Genomic DNA, 16,357 nt, shown 5'->3' with positions numbered 1-16,357 from the left:
TTATTGGCAAAAAACATTGTATCAAGATCTACAAATTAAGCCTAATTTTTAATATGTCATACGTATCACTTTGATGTTATTGGATTGCCGGTTTCTTGCTCAATGGACTTCGCCTATGCACAACACTTGAGAAGGGCGAAGACCGTGCGATCTAAGCGTGAGAATTCTCTACCGTGCGATGTAAGCATGAGAATTCTCTACCATGCAACATGCATTAATGCATCCTAAGCTGGGTTTAAATTGCATTGCATTTGATTGTGACATGCATAATTTTTCATGTTTAGATTTTTTTCCTTACGCAGAAATTTCTCACATAGTTCAAATTATAAGGATTGAATTTGTATGCTACATAACATTTAAAAACTATATACCATTTCTAAAGCAACGCGCGGGATCGTATCGACTAGTCTAAATAAAGTACTCCACTACCTGCTTCATAATTTTTGACATGGTTTTAGTTCAAATTTAAATTTTGAACTAACATTACCAGTATATTACATTGTTACATTGTTACATTACTTTCATAAATCCAAACAAATTATGTGTATCGTCCTGGCCCCACGCTACACACACCTAATTATTGCGTGTGGACGGAGAAGCACTTGACTCAGCTGTAATTTATTTTCACCCTAATTTAACTAGTAGGAATGATAGTAGAAATAATTCAGACACGCAGACGAGTCGATCACTGCGACTCCCAGGCGCCGAGCGCGCGCCTGGGCGTGGGCTTGGGCTTGCTGTCGGTCTTGACGGGGTAGGACGCCTCCATGGCGATGCCGCAGAGCCCGCCCGCGGCGCCGGAATCCTTCTCCACCCTGATGTAGCCCTGCTCCCCCCACGACGGCCCCCACGAGTTCTTCACCGTCCAGTACGCCTTGCCGTCCTCTGCCACGCCGTACCCGACCACCGCGACGCCGTGGTCCAGCTCCGTGCCGCAGCTGCCGGTGAAGACCCCCTCGGAGTAGAACATGAACGCCTTCCCGCTGGCCTCGACGGCCACGGACACGGGCTGGTTCGCCACCGCCTGGGCCAGCGACTCCTCGCTGTTGGCCGGCACGTCCTGGTGCCCGTCGATGTGCACCACCACGGGGGAATTCTGGGCCGCTCTCGCGACGTTGCAGGTGCCTTGGGCGGCGCGGTACGGGTAGGCAGCCTCGGTGATGAGCCCGCCGTTGCTCTTGATGTACTCGAAGGCGTTGTCCATGAGCCCGCCCTGGCACCCTTCGTTGTCCGCCGTGTCGCAGTCGATGAGCTCCTGCTCCGAGAGGGACACGAGGCTGCCCGTGCGGATGGCGTTGATGCCTTCCACGGACACCACCGTGGAGAAGGCCCAGCAGCTACCGCACTTGCCCTGGTCCTTGACGCCCGTCACGGCGCCCTTCTGCCGCCAGTCCACGGACGGCGGCAGGTCGGACACGTTCACGGCGGCGTACATGAATCCGGGGACGGACGGCGGCGTGGCCAGGGTGTCGCGGCGGAAGTCGCCGACGAAGGTGGCGCGGAACTCGGCCTGGCTCATGTCGCCGAAGCGGTTGAGGCGGAGGCGGTAGGGGCGGTCGCCGCGCTTGTTGTGGGAGTGGACGAAGTGGGCGTTGGACTTGAAGGTGCCGAAGCGGCGGTGCTTCTCGGCGTGGTGGCGGGGCACGCGGTGCGCGGTCTGCCACCGCTCGTACAGGTCCCACAGCGCCTCCTCCGACTCCAGGTCCTTGTCCTCCAGCGGGATGGCGCCGCACAGCTCCACCGCCGCCACGGCCAGCACGGCCGCCACCATGGACGCCACCAGAAGGTTCTTGCTAAGCTGCCCCATCGTGCTAGCTGCTACGTACCAAACTAGTTCACCGAGCAGTAGCTGGTGTTGGCTAGCTTGGAGTGTGAGATCTATGAGGGTGGAGGAGAAGAGAGGAGGTGTATTTATAGGTCGGGTCGTCCCTCGTCATCTGATGAGCAGCACTGAGAAGCTTTGTAAGCAAGCAGAAGGAGAGCGATGGATTGGTTTGCGGCGGGAAAGACACGAGGAGGTTTAAATGGCGGTAACAGAAAGCTGACCGGACGGGGTGTCAGATTCTGCTCGGGGCGGTTGCCAAGTTGCGTGCGGCGGCGCTGGTATTGGGCGGCCACGAAGATTCAGGGCAGATTCACTGACCATTCCCGGTTCGTGGCCGAGGTGCAGGCCTGATTCATTCCTTCGTCGTTGGATCGGATCGCCGTGATAGTCTGCTGACCGTAGGTGTGCCGTTCTATGGACGCTGCGCCGCCGTAGAATCGGTAGATGCAGTTACTGGTGATACTCGATCATGGCGGATGACGAAGTAGCCCGTTGCGCCGGTCGAGAGGATCAAAGACGGCATTAATGGCAGTCACGGGGGGCGGGGTGCATGCTCGATTGTAACTGCACCGGCTGGCCGCCTAGCCGTTCGCCGCCGGCGGGGTAGTCTGCCGCGGTATTGCTCGCCTTCACCTACCTCTCTCAAGTGTCAAAAGACACAATGTTATCTTTTTTACTTTTTAAGAGAAAAGGCCATAGTTCAACTTTATAGATAAAGCCATCAGCCAGAGTTTGAACATAACATCAATGTCTAGGATTAGCAACCGAAAATACACGCAGCGAGAGTTTTAAAGAAACACGATTACACAGCATCAACCATCGTCAGCTTGGTCGATCCGAAGCAAAGAAGACGCCGTAGAGTTGTAGTGCACACATGAGATCAGCACACTCGTTGCCTCGCTATCATTCTCCTTAGTCAATAATTTCCACTGCTGAAAAAGGAAATCAGTTTAAACAAGCAGTGAACATGTTTAGAAGGAAAGATGTTTCCGATAGTAAATTTGTTCCTAGTAATCCATAACACCCACAACATAGCCGAAAACCCGAACCAAAATAGGCGTCTCTTTTGCCCAGCAAGAGAATTAGACAAGGACTGAAGGACCGGAGGTGCAGAAAAGAGGAGGGAGACCAATTCACACCCAACCACGATCTGATGCCGTTCCAGAATAGGTTAGCAAGGTGACAGTTGAACAACACATGATTGGTATTCTCCCGGGCCATTACGCTTACGGAACTGGTCCGCGGTCAGAAGCTTCCCACGAATGGCTTGCCACACAAAATTAAACCACAAGTAAAGAGCTAAGGTTAGGGATAACCGAAGCTCCAAAGAATGTATCCTGATATTCACTTCCTTGGAGGTAAGCTACACTTCCACTTGCAGTGAACTCCGCACCGACACAACCTAGTTTGTGGAAAATCCACAAATTGATGCCTAACATTTTGAAGATGCTAAATTTTCAAGAGTAATAAGTGGGGTTTTTAGGTTCAAAGGTGTTCTTCTATGATTCTCAATCACAACTTGGATTCTTCTTGCTTAGGTTTTCCTCACTTAGGATTCTTGTACCGAGAAAAATGGGTAAGTCAAAATGTATTTTGCAAAACAACACTTGGGAATCTACCAAAATCACAAGGGTGTTGGGGGCTATTTATAGGCGCGCCATGGAAAACTAACAGTTGTGTCGAAAGTTCTACAACTTCAAAGACACCTAAGAACCTAGCCCGTCAACAACCATTAGACTTCAGAATTAATGCGCGGGAAAATTTGTATACCCGAAAGAACCCAGGTGTCGTGGATTTGTCATGGCAGATGTTCTTCGTGTCACGACTTAGTCGTGAGGCCAACGCATCCATGTGGTAGCATGAGAGGGGTTGGTCAGAATTGAGATACGCAAGGGTTTACCCAGGTTCGGCCCCTCACGGTGGAGGTAAAAACCTACATCCTGCTTCATTGATATTGTTGATGATGAACACGATTACAAGGGTGTTCTATCTCGAGGTATTGATTTGTTTGTCTAACCCTAATCTCTCCAACTCGTGAAACTTGTCCCTCTTGGGGTGCCCTGCCACTCCTTATATAAGTTGAAGAGGCGGGTTACATGACTAGTCCTAGTAGGATTAGGACTACTCTATTACGAGTGGAATCCTAGTCTTGCTCCCTTTGTAAGAGAATATTCCTTATGCCTTAAACCAGCCCACCATAACTTGAGTCGGCCTTCCATGAGCCGCCTTCTGGGCCATCGGGTCTTGTCGCTCCTCTGACCCGCCTGCCGGGTCACCAATGAACCGCCAACTCTGGGCGGGTTACTAGTTAGTCACCGGGTCAGGGCAGGTCACCATTGAGTCACCAAGTCTGGCCGGGTCATACATCCGGCCGGGTTACACCGTGGGGTATATCCCCGACATTAGCCCCCAGTTTAATTTGGATTTATCCAGGTTAAACTCATCCTGCAAAATAAACACAAGAACAAATTGGACAGGCTATGCTCTGGTTTAAAAATTCTTGTAAGCCGGCACCTGATCATCCTTAAGTCCTTGTCCTTTCCTTCTTCTGGAAAGTCCGGGTCAATAGACCAGCTTCATAATCAATTTATTGGCATTGGTTTCTCACAGAAATATTGTGAAGAATAATTCATTTGATTCAGCTCCCACAGCTTAACAAAAATATTGATCTTGAAATACTCATCTGATTTTCAGCCGGCTTGAAGATGTAGAACTTCCGGTTTATCATTGCCAAAGTTGCCAATTTGTAAATATTGATGGCATCGGGTCATAATTGTTGCTAACATCAAGCTTGAAAATGTACCTCCCTTATATGCATATCACTTGTAGCCCCCAAGTCTTAAGAAGGGAGCATATCAACAGCTTAAGACTTGCTTCAATATAAATGTCGCAACCTTGAAGAAATCCGGGTTGTTCATCTCAATCACTAGTCAAAACTGAATATTCCACATATGTATAGCCCCCAAGTACCCCCCCAAGTACCGAGTTGTCATGCTTGCAGCAACATGGGACTTGTAACTGCCTTATGCTCATAAAAACTTCAACCAGTGTAGCCCCCAAGGGCCGGGTCATTATGCAATAATGAGCATGTACTTTGTAAATATGATCATGTAGACTTTGAACAACAACGTGTAGCCCTCAAGGGCCGGCTTAGTACGATAATACTGAGCTGGAACTTTATATATACTTCATTTAAAATAACATCATATGATGTAAGTCCCACCATGAGGCTCGAACCCACGTCTATAAGGTTAAGAGCTTTGTACTCTACCAACTAAGCAATGAACCCTTCAATATAATGGATTAAGGCTTGTGTACCTTGAATTTTTGACAGGAGCAATTGGTAGCCCCCAAGGTCCGGCTCATTACGATGTGATGAGTCGGGTCTTCAATAAGGCAAGTAAACAATGACTTTGCATTAGCCCCCAAGTGCCATGGTGCATGCTGGCAGTGACATGGGACTTGCATATTTAATGTAATCTCAACTTGGATAATGTAGCCCCCAAGTGCCGGGTCGTAAGTCTATAGCGACTCGGGACTATTCCTTCCATTGTAAAATAAATCATATCCTCTGTTTGGATGATATTGCTGAATGCTCTGCATATCAATATTGAACCTTGCTCTCTATTGTGAGCCGGTATTCTTGAATGAAGAAATAATAGCCATTACTCTGGAGCGGCTTTGAAAACCTCAATCATAATACTAGTTATTGATAATCATAATAAAAATCCAGCCATGTTGGCTATTAAAGATTTGAATAATATAACCCGGTTTGAAAACCGGTTCCTGCACACAAACAAATCACAAGTGTCCCGGCAGTTTACCACGGGGCAGGTCATGATGCCCAGTATAAATCCGCTGGTGACCATAGAAGTCCATAACCAGGGTAGGGGTAATATCCCAAATATGAGACATAATCAGGGCTGCTTGGCCCGACTTGTAAAAACCATATGAAAAAGAGGTGATTCAAATCCAAAATAAATAAAATAAATAACCCCCAAAACACGAGGCTTTCATAGGCTGCCAATCCAAAATATCTTCTTCAATGAAACTAGCATGATAGTCGCTGGAGTATCTGCGCTTTCTGTGAGCCGCCTCTCACATAACCCAATCGACATATTAACCTAGATAAGTTCATGATCTTTAAAAGATTGACTTATCGAGAGTATGCGGGGTTGGAGTAGCATCGTGCAAAACAGGCCGGTTTAACCAAGTTTCAAGGAAGGCGGCTTAACAACCTGAGCTTCTCCTTACTTTCCGTAAGCCGGCTCTTTCATGACCCAATAAATGTTTTAACCTTGACAAGTTCAGGGTCTCATTTAAGAGATTGACTTGTTAAGAACAGGGCGGGTCATCCAGGATTACCTGGTCGAAGAGCATCTTGCATATAGGCCGATAACCCGGATTTTTGGTGAATACACCTGACATCTATGCCAATCAAAAGGGTGAATATAGATGTGTTCATTGAACAGGAAGCCCCCAAATGATATATTTCTGAGCTGTGCTCAGCAGGTACCTATGTTTGAGCTGTGTTGTGCATCCAACTCTCTTTGGTCCCTGTAACTCGGGCATCAAGCCTCCAAGTGATTTGTAATAAGGCGTGTAAGCCGGAGCAAGAGGGTAAACACAGCCATGCTCATTGAGAAGGAAGCCCCCAAATGACCAATAAGATAAACCAATAAGGCAGGATACCCATGTTTGAACCACACATCATGGCAGCAAATTCTCTTTGGCAACCTTTAGTTTTTCCTGAGAACTCGAACTTGCGAGAGATGGATTCTGTTTGAACCGGATGTTAAACCAGATATTGGGAGCTTCAAAGCTTTATGGGAGAGAGATGTATCTTGAGCTGGATTTTAAATAGGAATCTTCATTTTGAGCCGGAAATTTTCTGACGGCCTTTAAATTTTCATCAATATGGCAGCAGCCTCCGGGACCGGGTTATCTTCGCCTTCAACGTCCTGGGTTCTTGAATTTTCTGAAACTGGCAAGACTTGCTGAGTCATATCATTGTAGCCCCCGAGTCTTAAGACGACTCGAAGAGTTGGCTTGAGATTCTCCATATTTGACCATGATGTAAACCGACATATAGTTGAACAGCGGAACACTAGAATATGTTAAAGCTGGAGGCAAGGTGGCGAGTTGATGATCTTCACAACACTCATTGTATATCCCAGCATGATTTATTCAACAAACTCTGTGACATGATGGTCACCTTTGCAGTGATTTATATATAGACCAAAATAATTGTTCTTTGACAAAAACAATGTGTGCTAAAAAATAGACTTTAGATGGATATCACCTGATTTATTTTTTGGACGAAGTGATTGCACAACGGTTTTACCAAATGATTGCCTTCATGTCCAGACAGATAACCACACATCCATCCAGTTTTTAAGTGAGTCATGCCTCCCGAGCAGCGCATCGAACTTGGGTGTCCTTGTCAACTTGGTCTTGATGTAAACACTGGTTAACGAAGCAGTGCCTCACAGAGGTGGCGAGGGCGCTTTGAGGCGGCCGCAGATAATTGCATTGGTATTCTGTAGACGTTTTAACTTAGAGTACTACCTTTAACAGTATCCATGTAGTCTTTGCCTTGTAACTCATAGAGATTCATATGAAAATGTAGTTGGCTGCATACATGCTTCATCTAGCACCTTCCATGGACTAGTAGAGTATCAGAAAACTTGCAGGCGTATGTGCTACTCCCGGCCTCCACTCTTCTCTGTTTGTTTCATATACGCGCAAACACAACTAGCACTAGCTAGCAAACATGGGTGAAGGCGTGCAGGCCCCGAAAATGAGCTCGGCGAGGATTTGTCCGTGGTTGTAGAACTGGGCACCGGCGACTCACAGGCGTGGACATGGTGGAGGCGTGCGGATGGAGGTGAACCAGGGGGCGGCTTGTGCTTGCGGTGGAGAAAATTTGGCGTACGCGACTGTGAAGGCGAGTGGCAGAGGCAGGCTATGGCAGCGAGGCGGGTCAATGTAGAGCAACCCAAAGCAGAGGTTGCGTACGGCGCAGGAGAACCCGGCGGCTCCCGCTCGGGTCCTGCGGGCGCGGCAGCGAGGCAGAGTGTGGTCGATGTGGCGCGGATGCATCAGTGGCAGCTTAAGGCCACTCTGGCGAGGGCGGCTCACGGTAGAAGGTGGCGGCTCCCAGGGCCAGCAAAGGATGCGATGGTCAATTGCCGTACAAAACCGGCAGCTTAGCAAGACACCGTAGTTGCCGGTCAGGCGGAATGCTAGGTGTAACCCGCGGCGGACGGACTAGTGGAGGCCAGCAGAGGCGGCTTGTAAACGCCCCGAAGGTGCGGCGACGAAGGCGAAGTTGAAGCAAGGGCGACTCATCGTGGGGCGAGTCATCGGGACATATGAACACGCAACAGGTGCGCCTCGACGCGGCCTCGGCAGCTTAACACGCCGCATGAGTGACTTGGTACTAGCACGGCGGCTCAGAAGGCAGCGGAGGTGATGTCTACTACACAATCTTCTTCTTGTAGATGTCGTTGGGCCTCCAAATGCATAGGTTTGTAGGACAGTAGCAAATTTCCCTCAAGTGGATGACCTAAGGTTTATCAATCCGTAGGAGGCGTAGGATGAAGATGGTCTCTCTCAAGCAACCCTGCAACCAAATAGCAAAGAGTCTCTTGTGTCCCCAACACACCCAATAAAATGGTAAATTGTATAGGTACACTAGTTCGGCGAATAGATGGTGATACAAGTGGTATATGGATGGTAGATAAAGGTATTTGTAATATCAAATTATAAAAATAGCAAGGTAACTAATGGTAAAAGTGAGCGTAAACGATATTGCAATGCGTTGAAACAAGGCCTAGGCTTAATACTTTCACTAGCGCAAGTCCTCTCAACAATAATAACATAATTGGATCACATAACTATCCCTCAACATGCAACAAAGAGTCACTCCAAAGTCACTAATAGCGGAGAACAAACAAAGAGATTATGGTAGGATACAAAACCACCTCAAAGTTATTCTTGCCAATCAATCCATTGGGCTATTCCTATAAGTGTCACAAACAGCCCTAGAGTTCGCACTAGAATAACACCTTAAGACACAAATCAACCAAAACCCTAATGTCACCTAGATACTCCAATGTCACGTCAAGTATCCATGGGTATCATTATACGATATGCATCACACAATCTCAGATTCATCTATTCAACCAACACATAGAACCTCAAAGAGTGCCCCAAAGTTTCTATCAGAGAATCACGACAAAAACGTGTGCCAACCCCTATGCATAGGTTCATGGGCGGAACCCGCAAGTTGATCACCAAAACATACATCAAGTGAATCATGTGGTATCCCATTGTCACCACAGATATGCACGGCAAGACATACATCAAGTGTTCTCAAATCTTTAAAGACTCAATCCGATAAGATAACTTCAAAGGGGAAACTCAATTAATTACAAGAGAGTAGAGGGGGAGAAGAAACATAAGATCCAGTTATAATAGCAAAGCTCGCGATACATCAAGATCATGCCAAATCAAGAACACGAGAAAGAGAGAGATCAAACACATAGCTATTAGTACATACCCTCAGCCCTGAGGGAGAACTACTCCCTCCTCGTCATGGAGAGCACCGGGATGATGAAGATGGCCACCGGAGAGGGATTCCCCCTCCGGCAGGGTGCCAGAATGGGTGTAGATTGGCTTTCGGTGGCTACGGAGGCTTCTGGAGGCAGAACTCCCGATCTATTGTGTTCCCTTATCATTTTAGGGTATATGGAGATATATAGGCGGAAGAAGTACGTCAGGGGGCCACGAGGGGCCCACGAGGGTGGAGGGCGTGCCCAGGGGGGTGAGCGCGCCCCCTGCCTCATTGCTTCCCTTACGTGGACTCCAAGTCTCCCGGGTTGCTTTCCTTCCAAAAATAAGTTCCGTGAAGTTTCAGGTCAATTGGACTCCGTTTGATTTTGCTTTTCTGCGATACTCTAAAACAAGGAAAAAACAGAAACTGGCACTGGGCTCTGGGTCAATAGGTTAGTCCCAAAAATCATATAAAATAGCTTATAAATGCATATAAAACATCCAAGGTTGATAATATACTAGCATGGAACAATCAAAAAGTATAGATACGTTGGAGACGTATCAGTATCCCCAAGCTTAATTCCTGCTCGTCCTCGAGTAGGTAAATGATAAAAACAGATTTTTTGATCTGGAATGCTACCTACCATATTCATCATGTATTTCTCTTTATTATAGCAAGAATATTTAGATCCATAAGATTCAAGACAAAAGTTCATATCGATATAAAAATAATAATACTTCAAGCATACTAACTAAGCAATCATGTCTTCTCAAAATAACATGGCCAAAGAAAGTTCATCCGTACAAAATCATATAGTTTAGTCATGCTCCATTTTCGTCACACAAGAATGCTCTCATCATGCACAACCCCGATGAAAAGCCAAGAAATTGTTTCATACTTTAGTAATCTCAAACCTATAAACTTCCATGCAATATATGAGCGCGAGCCATGGACATAGCACTATGGGTGGAGTAGAATATGATGATGGGGGTTATGTGGAGAAGACAAAAAAGGAGAAAGTCTCACATCAACGAGGCTAATCAATGGGCTATGGAGATGCCCATCGATTGATGTTAATGCAAGGAGTAGGGATTGCCATGCAATGGATGCATTAGAGCTATAAATGTATGAAAGCTCGACAAAAGAAACTAAGTGGGTGTGCATCCAACTTGCTTGCTCACGAAGACCTAGGTCACTTGAGGATGCCCATTGTTGGAATATACAAGCCAAGTTCTATAATGAAAAATTCCCACTAGTATATGAAAGTGACAAAACAAGAGACTCTCTATCATGAGGATTATTGTGCTACTTTGAAGCACAAGTGTGGCAAAGGATAGTAGCATTGTCCCTTCTCTCTTTTTCTCTCTTTTTTGGGCCTTCTCTTTTTTATGGCCTTTCTCCCCTTTTTTGGGGCCTTCTCCTCCTTTTTTGTGGCCTTTCTCTCTTATTTTTTTATTCCTCACTTGGGACAATGCTCTAGAAAATGATGATCATCACACTTCTATTTATTTACAACTCAATGATTACAACTCAATACTAGAACAAAGTATGACTCTATATGAATGCCTCCGGCGGTGTACCGGGATATGCAATGAACTAAGAGTGACATGTATGAAATAATTATGAACGGTGGCTTTGCCACAAATACTATGTCAACTACATGATCATGCTAAGCAATATGACAATGATGAATGTGTCATGATAAACGGAATGGTGGAAAGTTGCATGGCAATATATCTCGGAATGGCTATGGAAATGCCATAATAGGTAGGTATGGTGGCTGTTTTGAGGAAGATATAAGGAGGTTTATGTGTGAAAGAGCGTATCATATAACGTGGTTTGGATGCATCGGCGAAGTTTGCACCAACTCTCAATGTGAGAAAGGGCAATGCACGGTACCAAAGAGGCTAGCAATGATGGAAGGGTGAGAGTGCGTATAATCCATGGACTCAACATTAGTCATAAAGAACTCACATACTTATTGCAAAAATCTACAAGTCATCAAAAACCTCGGCACTACGCGCATGCTCCTAGGGGGATAGATTGGTAGGAAAAGACCATCGCTCGTCCCCGACCGCCACTCATAAGGAAGACAATCAAATAATACCTCATGTTTCAAATTTGTTACACAACGTTTACCATACGTGCATGCTACGGGACTTACAAACTTCAACACAAGTATTCCTCAAATTCACAACTAATCAACTAGTACGACTTTGATATTATTATCTCCATATCTCAAAACAATCATTGAGTATCAAACTTCTCATAGTATTTAATGCACTGTATATGAAAGTTTTTATTATATCCCTCTTGGATGCCCATCATATTAGGACCAGTTTCATAACCAAAGCAAACTACCATGCTGTTCTAAAGACTCTCAAAATAATATAAGTGAAGCATGAGAGATCAATTATTTCTATAAAATAAAACTACCACCATGCTCTAAGAGATATAAGTGAAGCACTAGAGCAAATGACAAACTACTCCAAAAGATATAAGTGAAGATCAATGAGTAGCCGAATAATTATGCAACCATGTGAAGACTCTCTAACATTTAAGAATTTCAGATCTTGGTATTTTATTCAAACAGCAAGCAAAGCAAAATAAAATGACGCTCCAAGAAAAACACATATCATGCGGTAAATAAAAATATAGCTCCAAGTAAAGTTACCGATGAACGAAGACGAAAGAGGGGATGCCTTCCGGGGCATCCCCAAGCTTAGGCTTTTGGTTGTCCATGAATATTACCTTGGGGTGCCTTGGGCATCCGCAAGCTTAGGCTCTTGCCACTCCTTATTCCATAGTCCATCGAATCTTCACCCAAAACTTGAAAACTTCACAACACAAAACTTAACAGAAAACTCGTGAGCTCTGTTAGCAAAAGAAAACAAAACACCACTTCAAGGTACTGTAATGAACTCATTCTTTATTTATATTGGTGTTAAACCTACTGTATTCCAACTTCTCTATGGTTTATAAACTCTTTTACTAGCCATAGATTCATTAAAATAAGCAAACAACACACGAAAAACAGAATCTGTCAAAAACAGAACAGTCTGTAGTAATCTGTAACTAACGCAAACTTATGGAACTCCAAAAATTCTAATATAATTGCTGGACGTGAGGAATTTATCTATTAATCATCTGCAAAAAGAATTAACTAAATAGCACTCTCCAATAAAAATGGCAGCAATTCTCGTGAGCGCTAAAGTTTATGTTTTTTACAGCAAGATCAATTGGGCTTCTTCTGATACAAAAATAAGTTCCATGAAGTTTCAGGTCAATTGGACTCCGTTTGATTTTCCTTTTCTGCGATACTCTAAAACAAGGAAAAAACAGAAACTGGCACTGGGCTCTGGATCAATAGGTTAGTACCAAAAATCATATAAAATAGCATATAAATGCATATAAAACATCCAAGGTTGATAATATAATAGCATGGAACAATCAAAAATTATAGATACGTTCGAGACGTATCAGGAGGCCGAGCCGGCGGGTTGGCATAGCGCAGCAGGGTGCGGCGAAGTAGTGGTTGGAGGCGGCTCGGCGGGTTCCAGCTTGAACCTGCGAACCCGTCAACTCAAGGAAAACATAGTAGCTAGTAGTAGAAGCTCAACAGCGCGGCGGCTCCAACTTGTGCAGCCCGGCGATCCGTGAGGATGGCGTTTTAGATGCGGAGCCAATCCGGCAGCTGGTATGGCCACTACGGCGGCTCAGTGGTGCATCGGGAGAAGACGACATGGGTGCTGGAGGACGGATGCATCCGGCCGCGACAAGGAGAGATGAGCAGGGATGGCTCGTGAGCAGAGGTGAGGTAGCCGGCGGCTCAGGCCAGATCCGACTCGGAAGCGGCCATCAGCTCAGAACCGGTGAACCGGCAGCCGGCCGGCCCATGCGCGGGGTGAGCCGGAGGAGACCATAGTAGAGGCGGATGCCGCAGAGGCGGCGATTCATGGCGATGGAAGCGGCGACTTAGGGCCAGTTGAGGTAGGTGGAGATGAGGTCGCGTGGGGGCGACTCACGGCGACCGGCCGGCTTGCAAGTGGAGGTGAGGCACGATGGTGATGTGGAGCAAGGCCCGGAGCAGCTCGCAGGGCTCGCCGGCCGGCGGCTCAATGTAGAAGCAATTTAACAGTAACCGCGATAGCTTGCGACGGCTCGGCGATTTGAGGTAGGCCGGGGAGGCCCATCAAAGAAAAAGATACCAACCCAAGGGCTGCTACCTCTTGAGCACTGCGTTGGTTTTCCCTTGAAGAGGAAAGGGTGATGCAGCAACGTAGCGTAAGTATTTCCCTCAGTTTTTGAGAACCAAGGTATCAATCTAGTAGGAGACTACGCGCAAGTCGCCTCGCACCTACACAAACAAATAAGAACTTTGCAACCAACGCGATAAAGGGGTTGTCAATCCCTTCACGGCCAATTGCAAAAGGGAGATCTGATAGAGATAATAAGATAAATATTTTTGGTATTTTTATAATATAGATTGAAAGTAAAGATTGCAAAGTAAAATAGATTGGAAACTTATATGATAGAAAATAGACCCGGGGGCCATAGGTTTCACTAGTGGCTTCTCTCAAAATAGCATAAGTATTACGGCGGGTGAACAAATTACTGTCGAGCAATTGATAGAAAAGTGCATAATTATGAGAATATCTAGGCATGATCATGTATATAGGCATCACGTCCGCGACAAGTAGACCGAAACGATTCTGCATCTACTACTATTACTCCACACATCGACCGCTATCCAACATGCATCTAGAGTATTAAGTTCATAAGAACAGAGTAACGCATTAGGCAAGATGACATGATGTAGAGGGATAAACTCAAACAATATGATATAAACCCCATCTTTTTATCTTCGATGGCAACAATACAATACGTGCCTTGCTGCCCCTGCTGTCACTAGGAAAGGACACCGCAAGATTGAACCCAAAGCTAAGCACTTCTCCCATTGCAAGAAAGATCAATCTAGTAGGCCAAACCAAACTGATAATTCGAAGAGACTTGCAAAGATAACAAATCATACATAAAAGAATTCGGAGAAGAACCAAATACTGTTCATAGATAATCTTGATCATAAACCCACAATTCACCGGATCCCGACAAACACACCGCAAAAAGAATTACATCGAGTAGATCTCCAAGAAGATCGAGGAGAACTTTGTATTGAGATCCAAAGAGAGAGAAGAAGCCATCTAGCTAATAACTATGGACCCAAAGGTCTCTGGTAAAATACTCACACATCATCGGAGAGGCTATGGTGTTGATGTAGAAGCCCTCCGTGATCGATTCCCCCTCCGACGGAGATCCGAGAAAGGCCCCAAGATGGGATCTCTTGGGTACAGAAGGTTGTAGTGGTGGAAATAGGGTTTCGTGGTGCTCTCAGATGTTTTCAGGGTATATGAGTATATATAGGCGAAAGAAGTCGGTCAGGGGAGCCACGAGGTGCCCACGAGGGTGGGGGGCGCGCCTCCCTGCCTCGCGGCCTCCTCGATGCTTCCTTGACGTCCACTCCAAGTCTCCTGGATTGCGTTTGTTCCAAAAATCACTCTCCCGAAGGTTTCATTCCATTTGGATTCCTTTTGATATTCCTTTTCCGCGAAACACTGAAATAGGCAAAAAACATCAATTTGCATTGGGCCTTTGGTTAGTAGGTTAGTCCCAAAAATAATATAAAAGTATATAATAAAGCCCATTAAACATCCAAAACAGATAATATAATAGCATGGAACAATCAAAAATTATAGATACGTTGGAGACGTATCAAGCATCCCCAAGCTTAATTCCTGCTCGTCCTCGAGTAGGTATATGATAAAAACAGAATTTTTGATGTGGAATGCTACCTAGCATAATTTTCTATGTAATTTTCTTTATTGTGGCATGAATGTTCAGATCTGAAAGATTCAAGAAAAAAGTTTAATATTGGCATAAAAATAATAATACTTCAAGTATACTAACTAAGCAATTATGTGTTCTCAAAATAACATGGCCAAAGAGAGTTCATCCCTACAAAATCATATAGTTTGGTCATGCTCCATTTTCGTCCACAAGAATGCTCTTATCATGCACAACCCCGATGACAAGCCAAGCAATTGTTTCATACTTCAGTAATCTCAAACTTTTTTCAACTTTCATGCAATACATGAGCGTGAGCCGATATAACACTATGGGTGGAATAGAGTATAATGATGAGGGTTATGTGGAGAAGACAAAAAGGAGAAAGTCTCACATTAACGTGGCTAATCAACGGGCTAGGGAGATGCCCATCAATTGATGTCAATGCAAGGAGTAGGCATTGCCATGCAACGGATGCACCAGAGCTATAAATGTATGAAAGCTCAACAAAAGAAACTAAGTGGGTGTGCATCCAACTTGCTTGCTCACGAAGACCTAGGGCATTTGAGGAAGCCCATTGTTGGAATATACAAGCCAAGTTCTATAATGAAAAATTACCACTAGTATATGAAAGTGACAAACCAAGAGACTCTCTATCATAAAGATCATGGTGCTACTTTGAAGCACAAGTGTGGAAAAAGGATAGTAGCATTGTCCCTTTTTATTTATTTTTTGGGCCTTTCCCCTTTTTTTATTTGGCCTTTCTCCCTTCTTTTTTTGTTTTTATTTGGGACAATGCTCTATTAATGATGATCATCACACTTATATTTATTTACAACTCAATGGTTACAACTCGATACTAGAAAAAATATGACTCTATATGAATGCCTCTGGTGGTGTACCGGGATGGGAAATGAATCAAGAGTGACATGTATGATAAATTATGCATGGTGGGTTTGCCACAAATACAATGTCAACTACATGATCATGCAAGGGAATATGACAATGATGAAGCGTGTCATAATAAATGAAATGATGGAAAGTTGCATGACAATATATCTCGGAATGGCTATGGAAATGCCATAATAGGTAGGTATGGTGGTTGTTTTGAGGAAGATATAAGGATGTTTATG

General features: G+C 45.1%; 1 protein-coding gene across 1 annotated transcript; it reads right to left on the bottom strand.

The window, feature by feature from the left end:
- Positions 1 to 490: 490 nt before the first annotated feature.
- On the bottom strand, positions 491 to 1,864 carry LOC119272568 (cysteine proteinase EP-B 2). Its single transcript, XM_037554035.1, has one exon. It carries the CDS (start codon positions 1,805 to 1,807, stop codon positions 686 to 688), a length of 1,122 nt encoding a protein of 373 aa, XP_037409932.1. The 5' UTR covers positions 1,808 to 1,864; the 3' UTR covers positions 491 to 685.
- Between the last annotated feature and the right edge of the window lie 14,493 nt (positions 1,865 to 16,357).

This window comes from Triticum dicoccoides, chromosome 3A (assembly GCF_002162155.2).
Source record: "Triticum dicoccoides isolate Atlit2015 ecotype Zavitan chromosome 3A, WEW_v2.0, whole genome shotgun sequence".
Lineage (NCBI taxonomy): Eukaryota > Viridiplantae > Streptophyta > Magnoliopsida > Poales > Poaceae > Triticum > Triticum dicoccoides.
The sequence above is the reverse complement of the archived record's forward strand: the minus strand, read 5'-3'. Positions and strand labels throughout refer to the sequence as shown.